Source organism: Thamnophis sirtalis, unplaced genomic scaffold (genome assembly GCF_051295495.1).
Source record: "Thamnophis sirtalis isolate CommonGarterSnake01/CBP01778 unplaced genomic scaffold, rThaSir2_p1.2 scaffold_5, whole genome shotgun sequence".
NCBI lineage: Eukaryota > Metazoa > Chordata > Lepidosauria > Squamata > Natricidae > Thamnophis > Thamnophis sirtalis.
In genome coordinates this window covers 21,469,006-21,483,198 of record NW_028261385.1, presented here as the reverse complement: position 1 = coordinate 21,483,198, position 14,193 = coordinate 21,469,006, and the positions used below count along the sequence as shown (strand labels likewise).

The window sequence follows — 14,193 nt, the reverse complement described above, 5'->3', positions numbered from 1 at the left end:
AGATGAAAAAGAAATACTAGGAAAATATACTTTTGAACACAGACATAAATGTTTACTACAAATAGTCCCATTCATACCACATCTGTGATGTTCAGGATTTTTCTGGTCATAGCTTCTTTGTCATTATGTGGGGTTGGAGTGAACCATAATTTCTGGAATGTCTCATTTACCAATTTCTGTAAATAAAAAATATATCTATTAAGAAAATTAAGTCGTTAAACCTTAAAAAGAAGTAAGTATAAATTTCAATAAGCAGCATTATTACCACTACTAGCCAAGCTACAGTAACATTGCTCACAAGAGCTCAATTCAATTTAACGTGAATGTATAAGTCAAGGGAAAGTAAAATCAAAGCAAGCTATAACAGAAGCAACACATGCTGCATATACCTTAATGCCTTCTTCATCATTAACTCTGCGAATCATTTTCACACACATTTCTGTAATTTTGGGGAAGGTTGGTTGTTCAATGCAGATATCTCTAAGAATCTTTATTACTCTTTTTCTGACACTAATACCAGTATCCTAAGGGAGGAAAAAGAAGACAAACATATTTTCTATAATTTACAACATTGCATATTATTAACTAAAAAATAAAAATAAAAAACAGATATAAAAACTTTAATAGCAACCAATAGTTGATACATTATGGTTATATGGTGCACTTTTTTTAAAATTTCTGCAAATGACAAAGTTCTCCTAATCTACCATAATAAAATCCAAGAAGCTTGGATTAACAAAAACTGTAACTATGTTTCAAATTTCAGTCTGTAAATGCTCATACATAACAGAGGAAAATGTAAAACTATTCATACCAATATTCGCTCAATCAGCATGTCATAATACTGTTCGGCAAGCTGTGGTCGACAAAGCACAAACCGACCCAGTAACTCCACAGCTGCTTCTCGCACACTTGTGGAATTATCCATTAACCGTCCATGAACACCTCGTTGCATATCCAACTATAAACAACAAGCAAAATATAAAGGCACATAAACAAAACCAGAAGAGTTGAGTGAGAGAATAAATACAAATGGCTGGTTAGATATTGTCTCTCCTTTTCTTTTTCTTACCCTGGCTAGAATGCTGGGGTCCACAGCAACTACTTCAGACAAACACTTCATGGCTTTTGTTCGAACAGCTATTGCATTTTCACCAAGCACACGCAGAATCTATTTTTAAAAAATGGCATTTGTTAATCACTACTTATTACTTTCTGAAAACAAACATGCAGTGGAATCATTCCAAGATTAAAGCAAAATAAAAAGTAGCTATTTAATCATCTGTCATAACCTTGCAAAGAGAATTATAACAATAGTTTGATCAATACCTGGCAAAATCCTTGAAAGGAATGGGCTTGTGAACCCTAAGTTTCTAACAGTTTATCAGAAACCAACATTGATTTTTTTCAAAATAGGTGCGAGACAAATTTTTATTATTTTCTTATAGAGGGTTGATATTTCTTTGACAATGTGACCAGATTAGTAGACTAAGGAGATACAGTGGATGTAGCGTACTTAAACTTTAGTAAAACATTTGATAAGTTAGACCATAGACGCCTTAAAATGTGTGATGGATGATCCCACTATCAGATAGTTTCGCATTTGATTGAACAACTATGATCCTTAATGGGTCTATGTCCACATAGGAGAAGGAATGCAGTGGAATATCACAGCATTCGATTTTGAGCCTTGTACTGTTTATTATCTTTGTAAATGTCTTAGTTAAGGGAATAGACAGTATTCATAAAAATCTACAGAAGATACAAAGTCTGAGGTGAAGGAACTGCTAACACCCCAGAAGAGAGGATCAAGATTCAAAATTTCCCACTTCTATTTAACAACTACATGAGGTTTCCTGGCAAGATTATCCATTTGCATGGTATAAGTATCATTAATGTAAGGATGAAGCATATTATGCTTCTCCACCGCGGCCAATAAAGTTATACTTAAAAAAAAATTCCCAGCATTTGGAGGCTGCAGGAGTCCGGATGGAGAAGAACAGATTTAGACTTAATCATACTGAATGCTGTGGGTCTTAGCCACCCACACGCCCCCAATATGGTGATCTTCCATCATTAAATCTAGATACGGTATCATTCCCCCAGACAGACAAGATACACAATTTGAGAGATCTTTGGCACCTGATTTTTAGCAGATGGCAACTGCAGCCAGAAAGCCTTTGCACAAATCCATCTGATCTGCCAACTGCATATATGGGATTAAGTACCATCAATATGCGGACGATACGCAGTTGTATCTGTCCGCCCCGTGCCAACTCAATGAAGCGGTGGACGTGATGAACCGGGGCCTTGAGGCTGTTAAAGACTGGATGAGAGCTAACAAACTGGTACTCAACCCGGAAAAGACCGAGTGGCTGTTGTGTTTTCCTCCCAAAAATTTGGTCAACGTGCCACCAATCAGGCTGGGGGGGCAAAATTTATACCCCTCAGACAGGGTCCGCAACTTGGGAGTCCTCCTGGATCCACAGCTGAGTTTTGACCATCACTTGTCGGCTGTGACCAGGGGGGCATTTGCCCAGGTTCGCCTGGTGCGCCAGTTGCGGCCCTACCTGGACCGGGAGGCTCTCACAACAGTCACTCGAGCCCTTGTGATCTCTAGGCTGGAATACTGCAATGTGCTCTACATGGGGCTGCCCTTGAAGAGCATCCGGCGACTTCAGCTAGTTCAGAACGCGGCCGCGCGAGTGATCATGGGCGCACCACGGTTCGCCCATATAACACCAATCCTCCGCGAGCTGCGCTGGCTACCTGTTGATCGTCGGGTGCACTTCAAGGTCTTACTTACCACCTATAAAGCGCTCCATGGTAGTGGATCTGACTATTTGAGAGACCGCCTTCTGCCAATAACCTCCCCGCGTCCCATCAGATCGCACAGAGTAGGCCTCCTCCGTATTCCATCCGCCAGTCAGTGCCGACTGGCGACTACGCGGAGGAGAGCCTTCTCAGTTGCAGCTCCGACATTATGGAACAACCTCCCCGTGGAGATCCGTACCCTCGCCACAGTCCAGGCCTTCCGCACAGCCCTCAAGATCTGGCTATCCCGTCAGGCCTGGGGATAGGATTACTCTCACCCCGCCCGAATGTTGAGTGAATGTTGTGTTTTATGGATAATTTTCTTTTATTCACGATTTTTTTTTTTTCTTTTTTAAGTCTTGTCTTGCACTCCCTTCCCCTGATTGTTGTGAGCCGCCCTGAGTCCCCTCAGGGAAAAGGGCGGCATACAAATACTCAATAAATACAAATACAAAAAAAAAATATCCTTAAAATGTCCAGGTGCAATTCAAGGGTCTGTACTGTTTACCATTTACAAAATCCTACATGATATAGGATTATTTACAGAACCACTGGGCTTTAATTATGTTTGAATGTCCCATAAGATCCAATAGGGTTGACATGCTTTGAGTCTTTTCTATGAAGTCATACCACATGATGGGATGTAAGATGCATGCCTTCTTGTTATGGGACCTGCCCTATGGAACAGCATTCTCAGGATGCAACAGGTTGTAACCCTGATGGCCTTTTACTAGACTTTGAAAACATGACTTTTACTCTGAGCACTGGAGAAAGTTGTTATATTCTCTAAAGCAGGGGTCCCCAAATCCTGGTCTGTGGTCCAGTGCCGGCTTTGGCCTGTTTAGAACTGGGCCGCAGAAATGACGTGGTGGAAGTGCACAAAACTGCATTTGTGCAAGCAGTGGGTATGAAGGTGAAAGCATTCCCTCTCCTGCCCCCCAGCCACTGCAGGTCCGCAGAGCAGGAAAGGTTGGGGACTGCGGCTCTAAAGATGAAAGAGAATTATTAGAGTTGATCTCAACTATTATATTTTCCCTTTTGATTCAGTTATTTTTTGTTCACTTGTTCTTAATTCAATGCTCAAAATCTCAATTTCGTTTGGCAGATGTATAAACTGATTAAACAGAGTTCAGATGGGGAAAAATATTGGTCGTCTATATCTGGCAATTCATTCTCCAAGAAATGTGAGCAATCACTTTGTTAAATTCAGATTATATTTATGACAGTGCTATAACAATTGCAAACATGATACAGCTCATATCCCTAATAATAAATGCAAATCAATAAAGATGAAGTTCATGAAAAGGTATTATCCTTCCTTATCCTTTTAAGACAATGATTCGATTGAATGATCTCATGTATAGAATGTATCACATTTTAGGAAGGTATGAAAGGCATGCAGAATAAATAAAAATGTTCATGTAACTGATAAAAAGAACCATGGAAACGTGGTGTAATCACAGCCTATTAAATACCTATGCTCAACAATGAACAGATATTGCACATTACTGCATAAGTGCTTGGAATCAGGAAACAATCCTCATTGCATTAAAACTTCCAGCAGAGTTTACCTGTGTCAAATAAATATCGAAGCTCTGGGCAAACGGCCTCATAGAGGCCAAATAGCGTACAATCAAGCAAGCATCTTCATAGTCCACAGTATCAGAATTCATCCTGTAACAAAGTTGCACATAGTTACTTTAGACTTTAAGGAAAAAAGTACAGGACACAAGAAAGCCAAAAAGGACCTTAAAATAAATAAACCTGTTTTTACTGAACAATCCAGAAAACTCACTTTAATGTACTGAACTGAGATGGTGCTGTTTTAATGATTTTTCGAAGGAATTTTTTGCGACCTTCTGCTCGATGCATAATTTGTCCTGTTGTCTCAACCTCTTTTGAATGGTGAGTTCCTTCAGATGAGTCTTCATCCTTCTGAGACTTCATTGCTTTCTCAGTCTCCATAGTAGTATCCCGAAACCACTGAGCTATATAAAATTTCCGAGAAAACTGGTATAATCGGACCATGAATGGGAAGAAAGAAAAAAGTCAGAGGCTGTTCAATTAAAAAAATGTTTTCAACATTATATTATTTCCTGGTTTAAAAATATTAATATAATTCAAGAGAGCTGCTACCAGTTAATGCAGATACAGGTAATCCTCATCTAATGACCATTCAAAATTATGATGGACCTGCTCAGCGCTACTTATCACCCAGTTCTGTAGTTACAACAGCAGCATTACTACCCCCGTTATATGAATTTTGAGTGCTCAGCACCAGTTTGCATTTATGGCCATTTGCAGCATTTCACAGTCATGTTACCATAACTTTCAGCAGTTTGTGTTGGTTTCAAGCAATTACTTCCGGTTTCTAGTAAAAAAACATCTATTGAAGAAAATGGGTTCTCTTAATGATTGCAGTGCTTGCTTAATAACACCACCAAAAAAGGTTGTAAAATCAGGTCAAGTCGTGTGTTGATCCAGCGTAGCCACTGGTCAGGAAAGATGGAAGTTACTTTCTCAATCTAAAAAAATCTACACTGGGAAAATCAGCTGTAAACAACACTGCATGAAATGGACTAGTGCTCATTGGAAATAAGGCAAATTCCTATAATCACTGAATTGGAACTTTCTAGAGGAAAGGCGGCATTATGTATCGTGCAGGTAGTTCTTGATTTTTGAGAGTCATTTAAATGATCACTCAAAATTATGACAGCCTTGGAATCGGTGTTTTATAACCCGTAAAGCACTTCCAGACACTAAAAAACAGTGCTGCCAACATGGTCACACTAATATATTTCACGTGCACTTACAACCAGTTGCCAAGTGTTGTGAATGACATCATTCTGAAGGCAGATTTCTAATTCTTTAGAAATATCGCATTCAGTAGCTTTTGTAGCTTTCTGTGAGCTTGCTCGTTTTATTGCAGATGTTTCATTACCAAACTAGGTAACATCATCAGTGCTAGTTCTTATTAGTTGTTAGTTATCATGATTGTTTGGGAGGCCCTTTCTCCAAATCATACAATTTGGAGAAGGAGCCTTCCAACAATCATGAGATTGGGGCTCACTTGCAGGATGGCACATGGCAGCCTCAGTAGGAAGGCCATGTCTCGCATTGGCTAGGCTGCAACTGCAGAAAAAGGCAAAGGTAAGTGAAACCAGGCATGGTGGGTTAGGGAGAGGGCCCAAGCTCGGGTCACTCTGGTGTTGTGAGACAGGGAAAGGGCCATTTTTTCAGCACTCCACTTAACAACCCACATGATTGCTTAACAACTGCAACTGGGAGAGCTAGTATTGAGGTCATTGGGCCTCATTGGGCTCTCAGTCCAACTCATCACACAAGGTTGTTGTTGTGGGGAAAATAGGAGGAAGGTGTAATATGTTTGGCACCTTTATGCATTATTTATTTGCATAAATAATGAAGGTGGGATATAAATAATCAAAATAAATGAAAAATAATAAATGACTGGAGCCTCCTCCACAGTAGACTCAAAAGTAGACACAGTAAACCCAAAGCCCACCAAAGTGGCCTTAGTAAGGAGCAGTGTGAAAGGAAAATACCAGCCTCCATTTAAGTGAAACCCAACAGCAGAATACATGAGTCTAAAAACTCACTACCTAGTTTTATTGAGAAAAATATTTTAAATCAACTTTTATTCTAACAACCTACCAGTAATGAGGCATCAGTTTCTGTATTTTCTTCCAAATAATCTAATAATGCCTTTTGCAACTGTTGGATTTCATCGTCGCCTCCTGAGACCTATAAAATATAGAAATATACATTTGACATTCTTCCCAACATCAGAATACATAAGACCAAGATGGCTGTGTATTCTAAACATGCCTCAAGGTACTCAACGCTGATAAAATAAATGTTGCAGTCTTGAAATTTAGACAGTCATAACTTGCAATGCCTGTCTAAATTTCAAGACTTCAACATTTTTTTTTTACTTGTGTTGAGTAACTTGTGGCTATAGAGGCATGTTTAGAAATTTAGAGAGGCATAATTTGCGATTTGGAGCATGGTAGCTCTTATGGTTAGGATGCTAGATTGGAGGTTAGCAATCCTGTGTTCAAGTGCTGCTGTGGGGCAGGTGAGCTTGTGTTTTAATCCAGCTCCCGCCAGGGACATGAAAGGAGCCCCTAACTGGGAATCCCCTGAGCAATGGTGATGTCACTATTCCTTTCAACCAGAAATAGTCTCAGTGCTTCTGACACGAGTGCAAACCTGCAACCTGCATTTCATCGCTTTTGAAACAATTTGCCAATATTGTTAGAAATGAATCTTCCCTCTCTTACCATTAGCTACGCTCAAAGAAATACTAGTAAGGTTGATGAATCTTAAAGCTTGGAATGATAGTTCCAGAAAGGAGACAATTTTAAGGAATTGGCAGATATTGCAGCTAACCTATTAACGGTTGTGTCACCAGTTCATAACAGAAGTAGATAATTTACACAATTGGACTACCTGAAGAAAGTTGCTTACTGAAGATAAGCATCATAGCTTATAAAAATCTTACCTACATAGGAAATTTCTGGTTCTATGGAATACAATACATTTATGATTTTAATCAATGATAGAAATGAGATATTGGAATGCAATACTAATTCATTTTTGTTCATTAAAAAAGGGCTCAAAATCAGTCTTTCCGGTACTGCAGTCGCCCTAAAAAAATTAATTTCCAAATGAGAACAAACATCCATGAATTCAATCTATATGCCCATGATATTTAAAGAATCAGAGGAAAACTCCACGTATTTAACAAAGTTATATTGTGAGGGAATGAACAAAACTTATCAACCTGTTCACAGAAGTGAATTGGTAGAAAATAGGTAAGTTCTTTTCATATCCTGATTTTTCATGAAGGGGAAAAGAAGGTTGCAATGAACTAAGGAGATGGCAAAGCCAGACAGGGGACCTTGGGCCAGTCACTTTCTTTTAGTCCTAGGAAGGAGGCAATTCCAAATTATTTCTAAAATCTTGCCAAGAAAACTGCAGAAACTTGTCCAGACTGCCAGGAGTCAAGAATAACTTCAAAGGCACTAAAAAACACCCCCAATACTCAGAATTTTCCAGTTTCTAACTTGATGCATTAACAGCTACATTAAACTGGCTCGTCTCTCAATATTATTATTGTTAAATTAATTGAAATAAGGAACATCAAAAATTCTCTGCTAAGGGTGAGGGGCTGATGCCATGACGAGATGACGCGCGATCTCAAAGCTCTGAGATCGCACTCGACACTTTTATTTCTGGGGGGTTCCAATGGACCTAAATCATCCCGAAGAGATGGTGAACAGGAAGATTACATCTTGCTGATCTCGGGGATATCGCAAAATCTCCGAGAAAAGCAAGGCAAAGTCTTCTGCTGGCAATAAAAATTCCAGTCTATCAAGGCTGACAAAATCAGGGCAATATGGAGGAGAAGTGTTAAGCTGGTAAGAAACTTTTATTGTTTTTTAAAAAATGGACTGCCTATAAAATTTAAAAACTAACTTAAATCAAAGAATAGAAGAACTTAGCGGCGAATTTGATTTTTGTAATGGTTCTGGACAGTGGTTATCTTACTTTCTAAATGTTATTTACATGGATTGATTCTAAGTAAACCTTTTCAAATGGATGGATTACCCTAACATCTCTTCTGACTCTCTGTAAGCTATAAATTGGCTGCTTACATCTCAACACTTTTATTGCTTGGCTGCTCTGGCTTAAGATCTGATAAGATTGTACAGCTGTTCCTCTGTAGTTTGTTTTCGCTTGCGAGTGTGTTTCAATCTTGCTGAGCTTCTAAGAAAAAATATAACTGCGTATAAACATGGCGTCTCTTCAAGTGATACTTTTAGCTTTGAAAAGGGTCTTTGATACAGAGGAAAGAATTGAGAAAAAATTGGACCATTTGGTGCATTTAGCAACAAAATGTGATGAAAAAACTGAGTATGTTCATCAAATACAAAATAAGAAGATGGAAATTCAAAAAATTGAAATGGAAGACAAATATAAACAGTTTGAGCCTGTTGATATTCGTGGCAATTGGTTTATTTCTGAGGGAGGAAAGAGTGGAATATTCCAAGAGGAATTAAATGGAGAGAAAAATTATTTCGAAGGACAGGACATAGAAGGAGAAGAAGGCATCAAAGAACTTATGGACTATGAAATACTATTTGCAAAATATTTGATAACACTGCTGAGAATTAAAGATAAGCTGACAAAAGGAAACAGAAGGAGGGCGTCAACATTATATGGGAGATACTACAAACAAGAAGGTGCAAAGAGGACTCTGTACAGACTTATTTAAAAAGATGTTTGGAGAATTGGATCCACAAATGGCAGTAGATAAAAGATTGCTTTGCTATTGGGAGAGATACAAGTTGATAGATGGAAGAGTATAATTCAAAATTAACTAAACTTAGTTAAATCCAGTGATAAAAGGTATAGTTAAATAAAAATTGATAATGATAGTAATGTATACAATATTGAGCTGTTATGATAAGTAATAATTGGATATGAGAAGGAAATATTAGAAATATTTTGGACTATATATAAAGATTGTTAATAGCAATAATAATAAAAAACAAAATTAGACACAGTTAAGTTTTAACTAATAGGAGGAAAATGTTATGATATAGGATATAGTTAAATAAAGAAAGGATAATGATAATAAATTATATACATGGAGGATTAGAAAATTTTGGTATTAAATATTATGGATGTTTAGCTAAAACAGGATATGAGGATTTAATGTTAATGGAGGATTTTATAAATAAGTAAATGAAATGTCAGCATGTGGTTATGTATTAAATCTTGGTATATTTTAGGATGAAGGACATTTAAATAACTATAGTCAAATAAAAGTGGAGGTATGATGATGGTAATATAATAAATATTTGAGTTAAGATACTTGAATTAATATGAATTATATTTGATGATGGTGGAAGAGATGCACAAAAGCCTTTTGTAACCAGCTGATACACTTTCTACAGTATGTAAAGAAGGAGGATTTGTATGTTTGTTTTGAAATTAAAAAGTTTTTTTTTTAATTCTCTGCTAAGAATAATTTGACAACATGGATGTGTTGGAATAATACAAGTACAAAATAATTTCTTCCAGCAACACATATATTCAGTATCATGCTACTTTTTATTATACTTTATTATACATCTTAATAAAATATTTTATTACAATAATTATTCAAACATTTTCCCCTAGAACCAAGAAAAGCATCAAACCTGTTTTAAAATTCGAGCTATAGATCCTTGATCCATTTTGCTAGTAACTGCATCTTTTCTCAATCGTGCCGCTACAGTTCCAAGATAGTCAAGTGATGCCACTCTCAAAGCCATCTCTGTTGATTTATTACTGAATTGATGAACCTAGCAAAAACACAACACTTTTGTCACACCCATCTTATATCCCTCAATATGCTTTGTATATTGCCTGATCGTTTCCAAAAAATATGGTAAAAGGCAGTTTTACAAGATTATGCATCCATGTCCAGGTTGTACATAAGGACAAGCACAGTTAAAAACCACAGTTAAAAGTAAACAACATATTCTTTTTTATTGCCTGCACAAATGCTACTTGCTACTCTGGATGAATGTTTGTATTTTGATGCATCTTTTCAAAGAGTGTTATCTAACTGATTAAATGTTCATAACAAATTAATCAAAACTAGGAATCTAATTTCTTATAAAACTGAAATAATCTCTAAACATAAAAATTTAAAGATGATGCTTTCCAATTAAAATTGAATTGCATAACAGATTTATTTTTTAAATATGAGGTTATTTTAGATTTCAAAGCATAGTTCTATAATACAGTTTAGCCATTCTACCAAGAAAGAGCTCAAAAACTTTTTTTTCAATGAGAAGTACTAATATTCTTACCACTGCTAAAATATAGGAAGCTAGTTCAGGATAGATAAATAAAATTTAATAAAAAATATCTTCAGTAACATTTAGTAAAAAGGGAAGTTGCAGGGAAAGTTCAACTTTCAAGATTTTCTAATATAAATTCTAATATAAATTATTTTCTAAAATTAGGCATTTGGTTGAGCATTTCTACATTGCTACCAAATATCAACAAATGACCAAGCTTACTCATTGCATTTTTTATAGTTTTTAGAAAATGAATTATTTAGTTTGGTGATCAACAATGGAATAATGTGCCAACAATAGAACTTCTTGTACCAATTTTCTCTGAATACAACATTGGAAGTAAATTTAATATTAACTTAAACTCCTATTGCTACATACTCTTTATTACAATATTCAAATTCTGCATCTATTTACATGCAGTCTTTGATCTTGTATTTCATTAATATTTTATCAGGCGTGTATTAAGTTGCATGTTAAAAAGTTTTTTAATTAAGTTAATTCTCGCACTATTCTTCCCCAATCAAGATAAATTTTGGCTTTTTTCTAACTAGAAATATTGGCTCTTATACATTTACAACTTGGTAAATAACTTTGTTTAATATTTTTTTGTTAAATAAATTCCTAAACATTGAACCTTTAATTTACCCATTGTTATAGTTCTATGAGTGTTCATCTGTGCATTCACAAAACTGACTTTCCTTACATTTGAGGAATGATTATAGATATTCTGGGATCTGGGGCTGCTAAGACAATTGTTCAGAATTAAGAAAAAAGTAGAAGATGTGCCTATAAAAATGCACACTGAGACTGTGCTTTTCACTAAAAACATCTGAAGTTCAGAATGATGTATTAAGTTGTGATGAAGGAAAAGTCTGTTCTGATCTAGACTTCCCAAGAACATGAAGGAACTCCTTGTCCCGACAAAAACCCATTTTATTAATTTACTGTGAATTCTGCTCATTCACATCCAGCAAAGTCTTTCAAGGGAGGATTTACAGTTACAGACCTTATTTGGCTTGGAAAGCTGACAGGCCGGTATCTGCAAAATTTGGCAAGGAGTCACGGAAAGTCACAAACCAATTAAGCGAACTAATTGTCTCCTGCAAACTCCACTCCCCTTTCGCTCCTCTTTTATTTCTTCTGGGAGTGCCATTCATCACCCACCTGGGCCTTACTCCCAAGTCAACCCCTGTTCTTTAGCTCTTCCTTTTGTCTGGCAACTCTGCGCATGCACACACTGGGAACAGGCTCCAGCTGTTCGTCTGCTTTACTGATGTCTGACTCTGAAGGAACTGATAACTGGCATATGGCTCTGGCCCCCTCTCTGCCTCCGACACAAAGTCCTCATCAGAGCCTTCCCCAGACTTCAGGACTGGCCCATATTCTTCCCCAACCTCCTCACTGGCCAGCCAAGTGTTCGTTAAAATTCAAACTTTAAAAAAAAAATCCATATACTTACCAGTAATCTTCCCAGTAAACTAAGTAGCAATTCTGCAGCTGGCCATTCTGGTTTATTGACAGTGGAAAGAAGATCTTGAACAAAGTTCTCGAAAAGTGGTCTATAATCTTCTTCACCTTGTTTGCTACCACATCTGATTAAAAAAATGAAATGTGAATTATATTAAACACAAACTACATTATAAACTTTGGAATTGTTGAGGTAAATGAAATTGGAAATTAAAATAATTCAAATCATCAAAAAAGAAAAAGATTTAATACATCGATTAAATGAGTCAAGTAATAATCCTCTGCCATTTGGTAGTGATACAGAACATGGCAAGATTATTTATATATTTAAAATATTTCTATTCTGCTATTTTTTTAATTTTTGAGGTAACATATAATAAAAAGGCACTCATTTTTAAAAAGTAAAATACCTGCATATTCAATGCCAATATATAAAACTAACCAGTAGAATAGTACAATAGCAATCATTTTAAAGCTTAAATAAAAATAACTGGTTAAAAAAAAAGAAGCAGAAAACAGCAATTACTTCTGAAAGAGTATTAGGAAAAAAGACGGGTCTCTTAAAACAAGTTTCACAGTTTAAGTGCAGTAAAAAGTACCCTCTGCTCAGTTTTAATCTCATGTATGGTTGAAGTGTAACAGAGGGCTTCTAAAGATCTCTGTAAGACAGGAATTTGGGCTGCCCTTCCAATATCACTGTCCTACTTCAGGGCTTTAAAAAACACCAGCAACATTATTTGATTTTATCCAATTTCTGAGCTGAACAAACATTTGTGACTAGGCTAAATCTAACATAAGTCAATTTCTTTTCATAAGAAATGTGTTATTTGTCTATAACTACAATTCTTCAAGTGATCATCTGTAAACATATATATAACTTATGAGTCAGAGCTAAGCATTTGCCTCCAAAAGTTGTGAATTCTCCAAAACTGGAAGTTTTTAAGAAGAGATTGGACAACATTCGTATGAAATGGTTTAGGGTTTCCTGCCTGAGCAGGGGGATGGACTAGAACACCTCCATGGTCCCTTCCAACTCTGTTATTCTGTTCTGTTCTGTTCATTTCTTACAACATTCTACAGCAGTTTTCAAGCTGGGAAAATTCAATATTTGCAAGTTCCAGTTATGGCAGTTATGGCTACTCTAATTGAGGAATTCTGTGAACTGAAGTACATACATTTGGAAGTCACCAAGATTGAGAAACACCATTCAGTGCTTACAGAATTGTTTGGGGACAATACTATGTCACAAAAATTCTTCACTTCCTAATTCTAACACAGAAAATCCGAAGGAACAATGGGGTCATCTGAGACCACAAGGAATGGGAAGTGAATTTTCTGATTTCCCAAATGACCACTTGACAATTCAGTAACCAATTCTCCACCATCATGATCTCTGTGATCCACACCTATGAGTAACAAAACATATTCATGTCTAGAAGACTATGTTGTCATTATGAAGTGATTGAAGACAAATGCCAAAGTGGAATAGAGGCCCAGTCTGTAGCTATTGAAAAAAGTGGAAGACTAAGCCCAAGTGGCCACTTTATTTAACTCCACTATAGGAATGGTGCCACATGGTCCACGTAAAAAGCAAGAGCATAATAACCATCTAAGGTATGGAGTGATCATTTCCAATGGTGAGGAAAGAGACTATACTATACGATACATTGATTCAGAAGGAAAGAAATATCAGGGCAAAAGACTATTTTTCTCTAAATATAATATAGAATAGAAGCTTTCTTCATTAGTCGAACAATTCTCCTAGTTGGACAAACTGATGTCACAGTTACTAGAAAGATTACATTTCATGAGAGGAGAATATTGGCGATAGCAACGGAGAGATATTATGAAGAGGCAGTGATGAGGTATTGTAAAATATATGGGAGTACAGGAAAAGAAAAGAAAAATATGCTAAACTCTTCATGAAATACTTTACAAAAGGATTAGAAAAAAGAAACAAGGTAAGCTACAAGGTAGCTCCTAACAGACAATACAACCAAACTTTGCTCTTTCAAATACAAGTAAAAGACAAAAA

General features: G+C 36.4%; 1 protein-coding gene across 3 annotated transcripts in view; it reads right to left on the bottom strand.

The window, feature by feature from the left end:
* NIPBL (NIPBL cohesin loading factor) overlaps nt 1-14,193 on the bottom strand; it is a 155,736-nt gene that overhangs the window by 25,125 nt on the left and 116,418 nt on the right. For all 3 annotated transcript variants that reach the window (XM_087715423.1, XM_087715425.1, XM_087715424.1), the window contains 9 exons: nt 12,151-12,283; nt 10,044-10,187; nt 6,487-6,576; nt 4,610-4,824; nt 4,386-4,488; nt 1,073-1,171; nt 815-961; nt 390-524; nt 78-176 (listed from right to left, as the gene is read on the bottom strand). In XM_087715423.1, the coding sequence (XP_087571549.1) occupies nt 78-176; nt 390-524; nt 815-961; nt 1,073-1,171; nt 4,386-4,488; nt 4,610-4,824; nt 6,487-6,576; nt 10,044-10,187; nt 12,151-12,283 (1,165 nt within the window). The remainder of the gene's footprint in view (nt 1-77; nt 177-389; nt 525-814; nt 962-1,072; nt 1,172-4,385; nt 4,489-4,609; nt 4,825-6,486; nt 6,577-10,043; nt 10,188-12,150; nt 12,284-14,193) is intronic.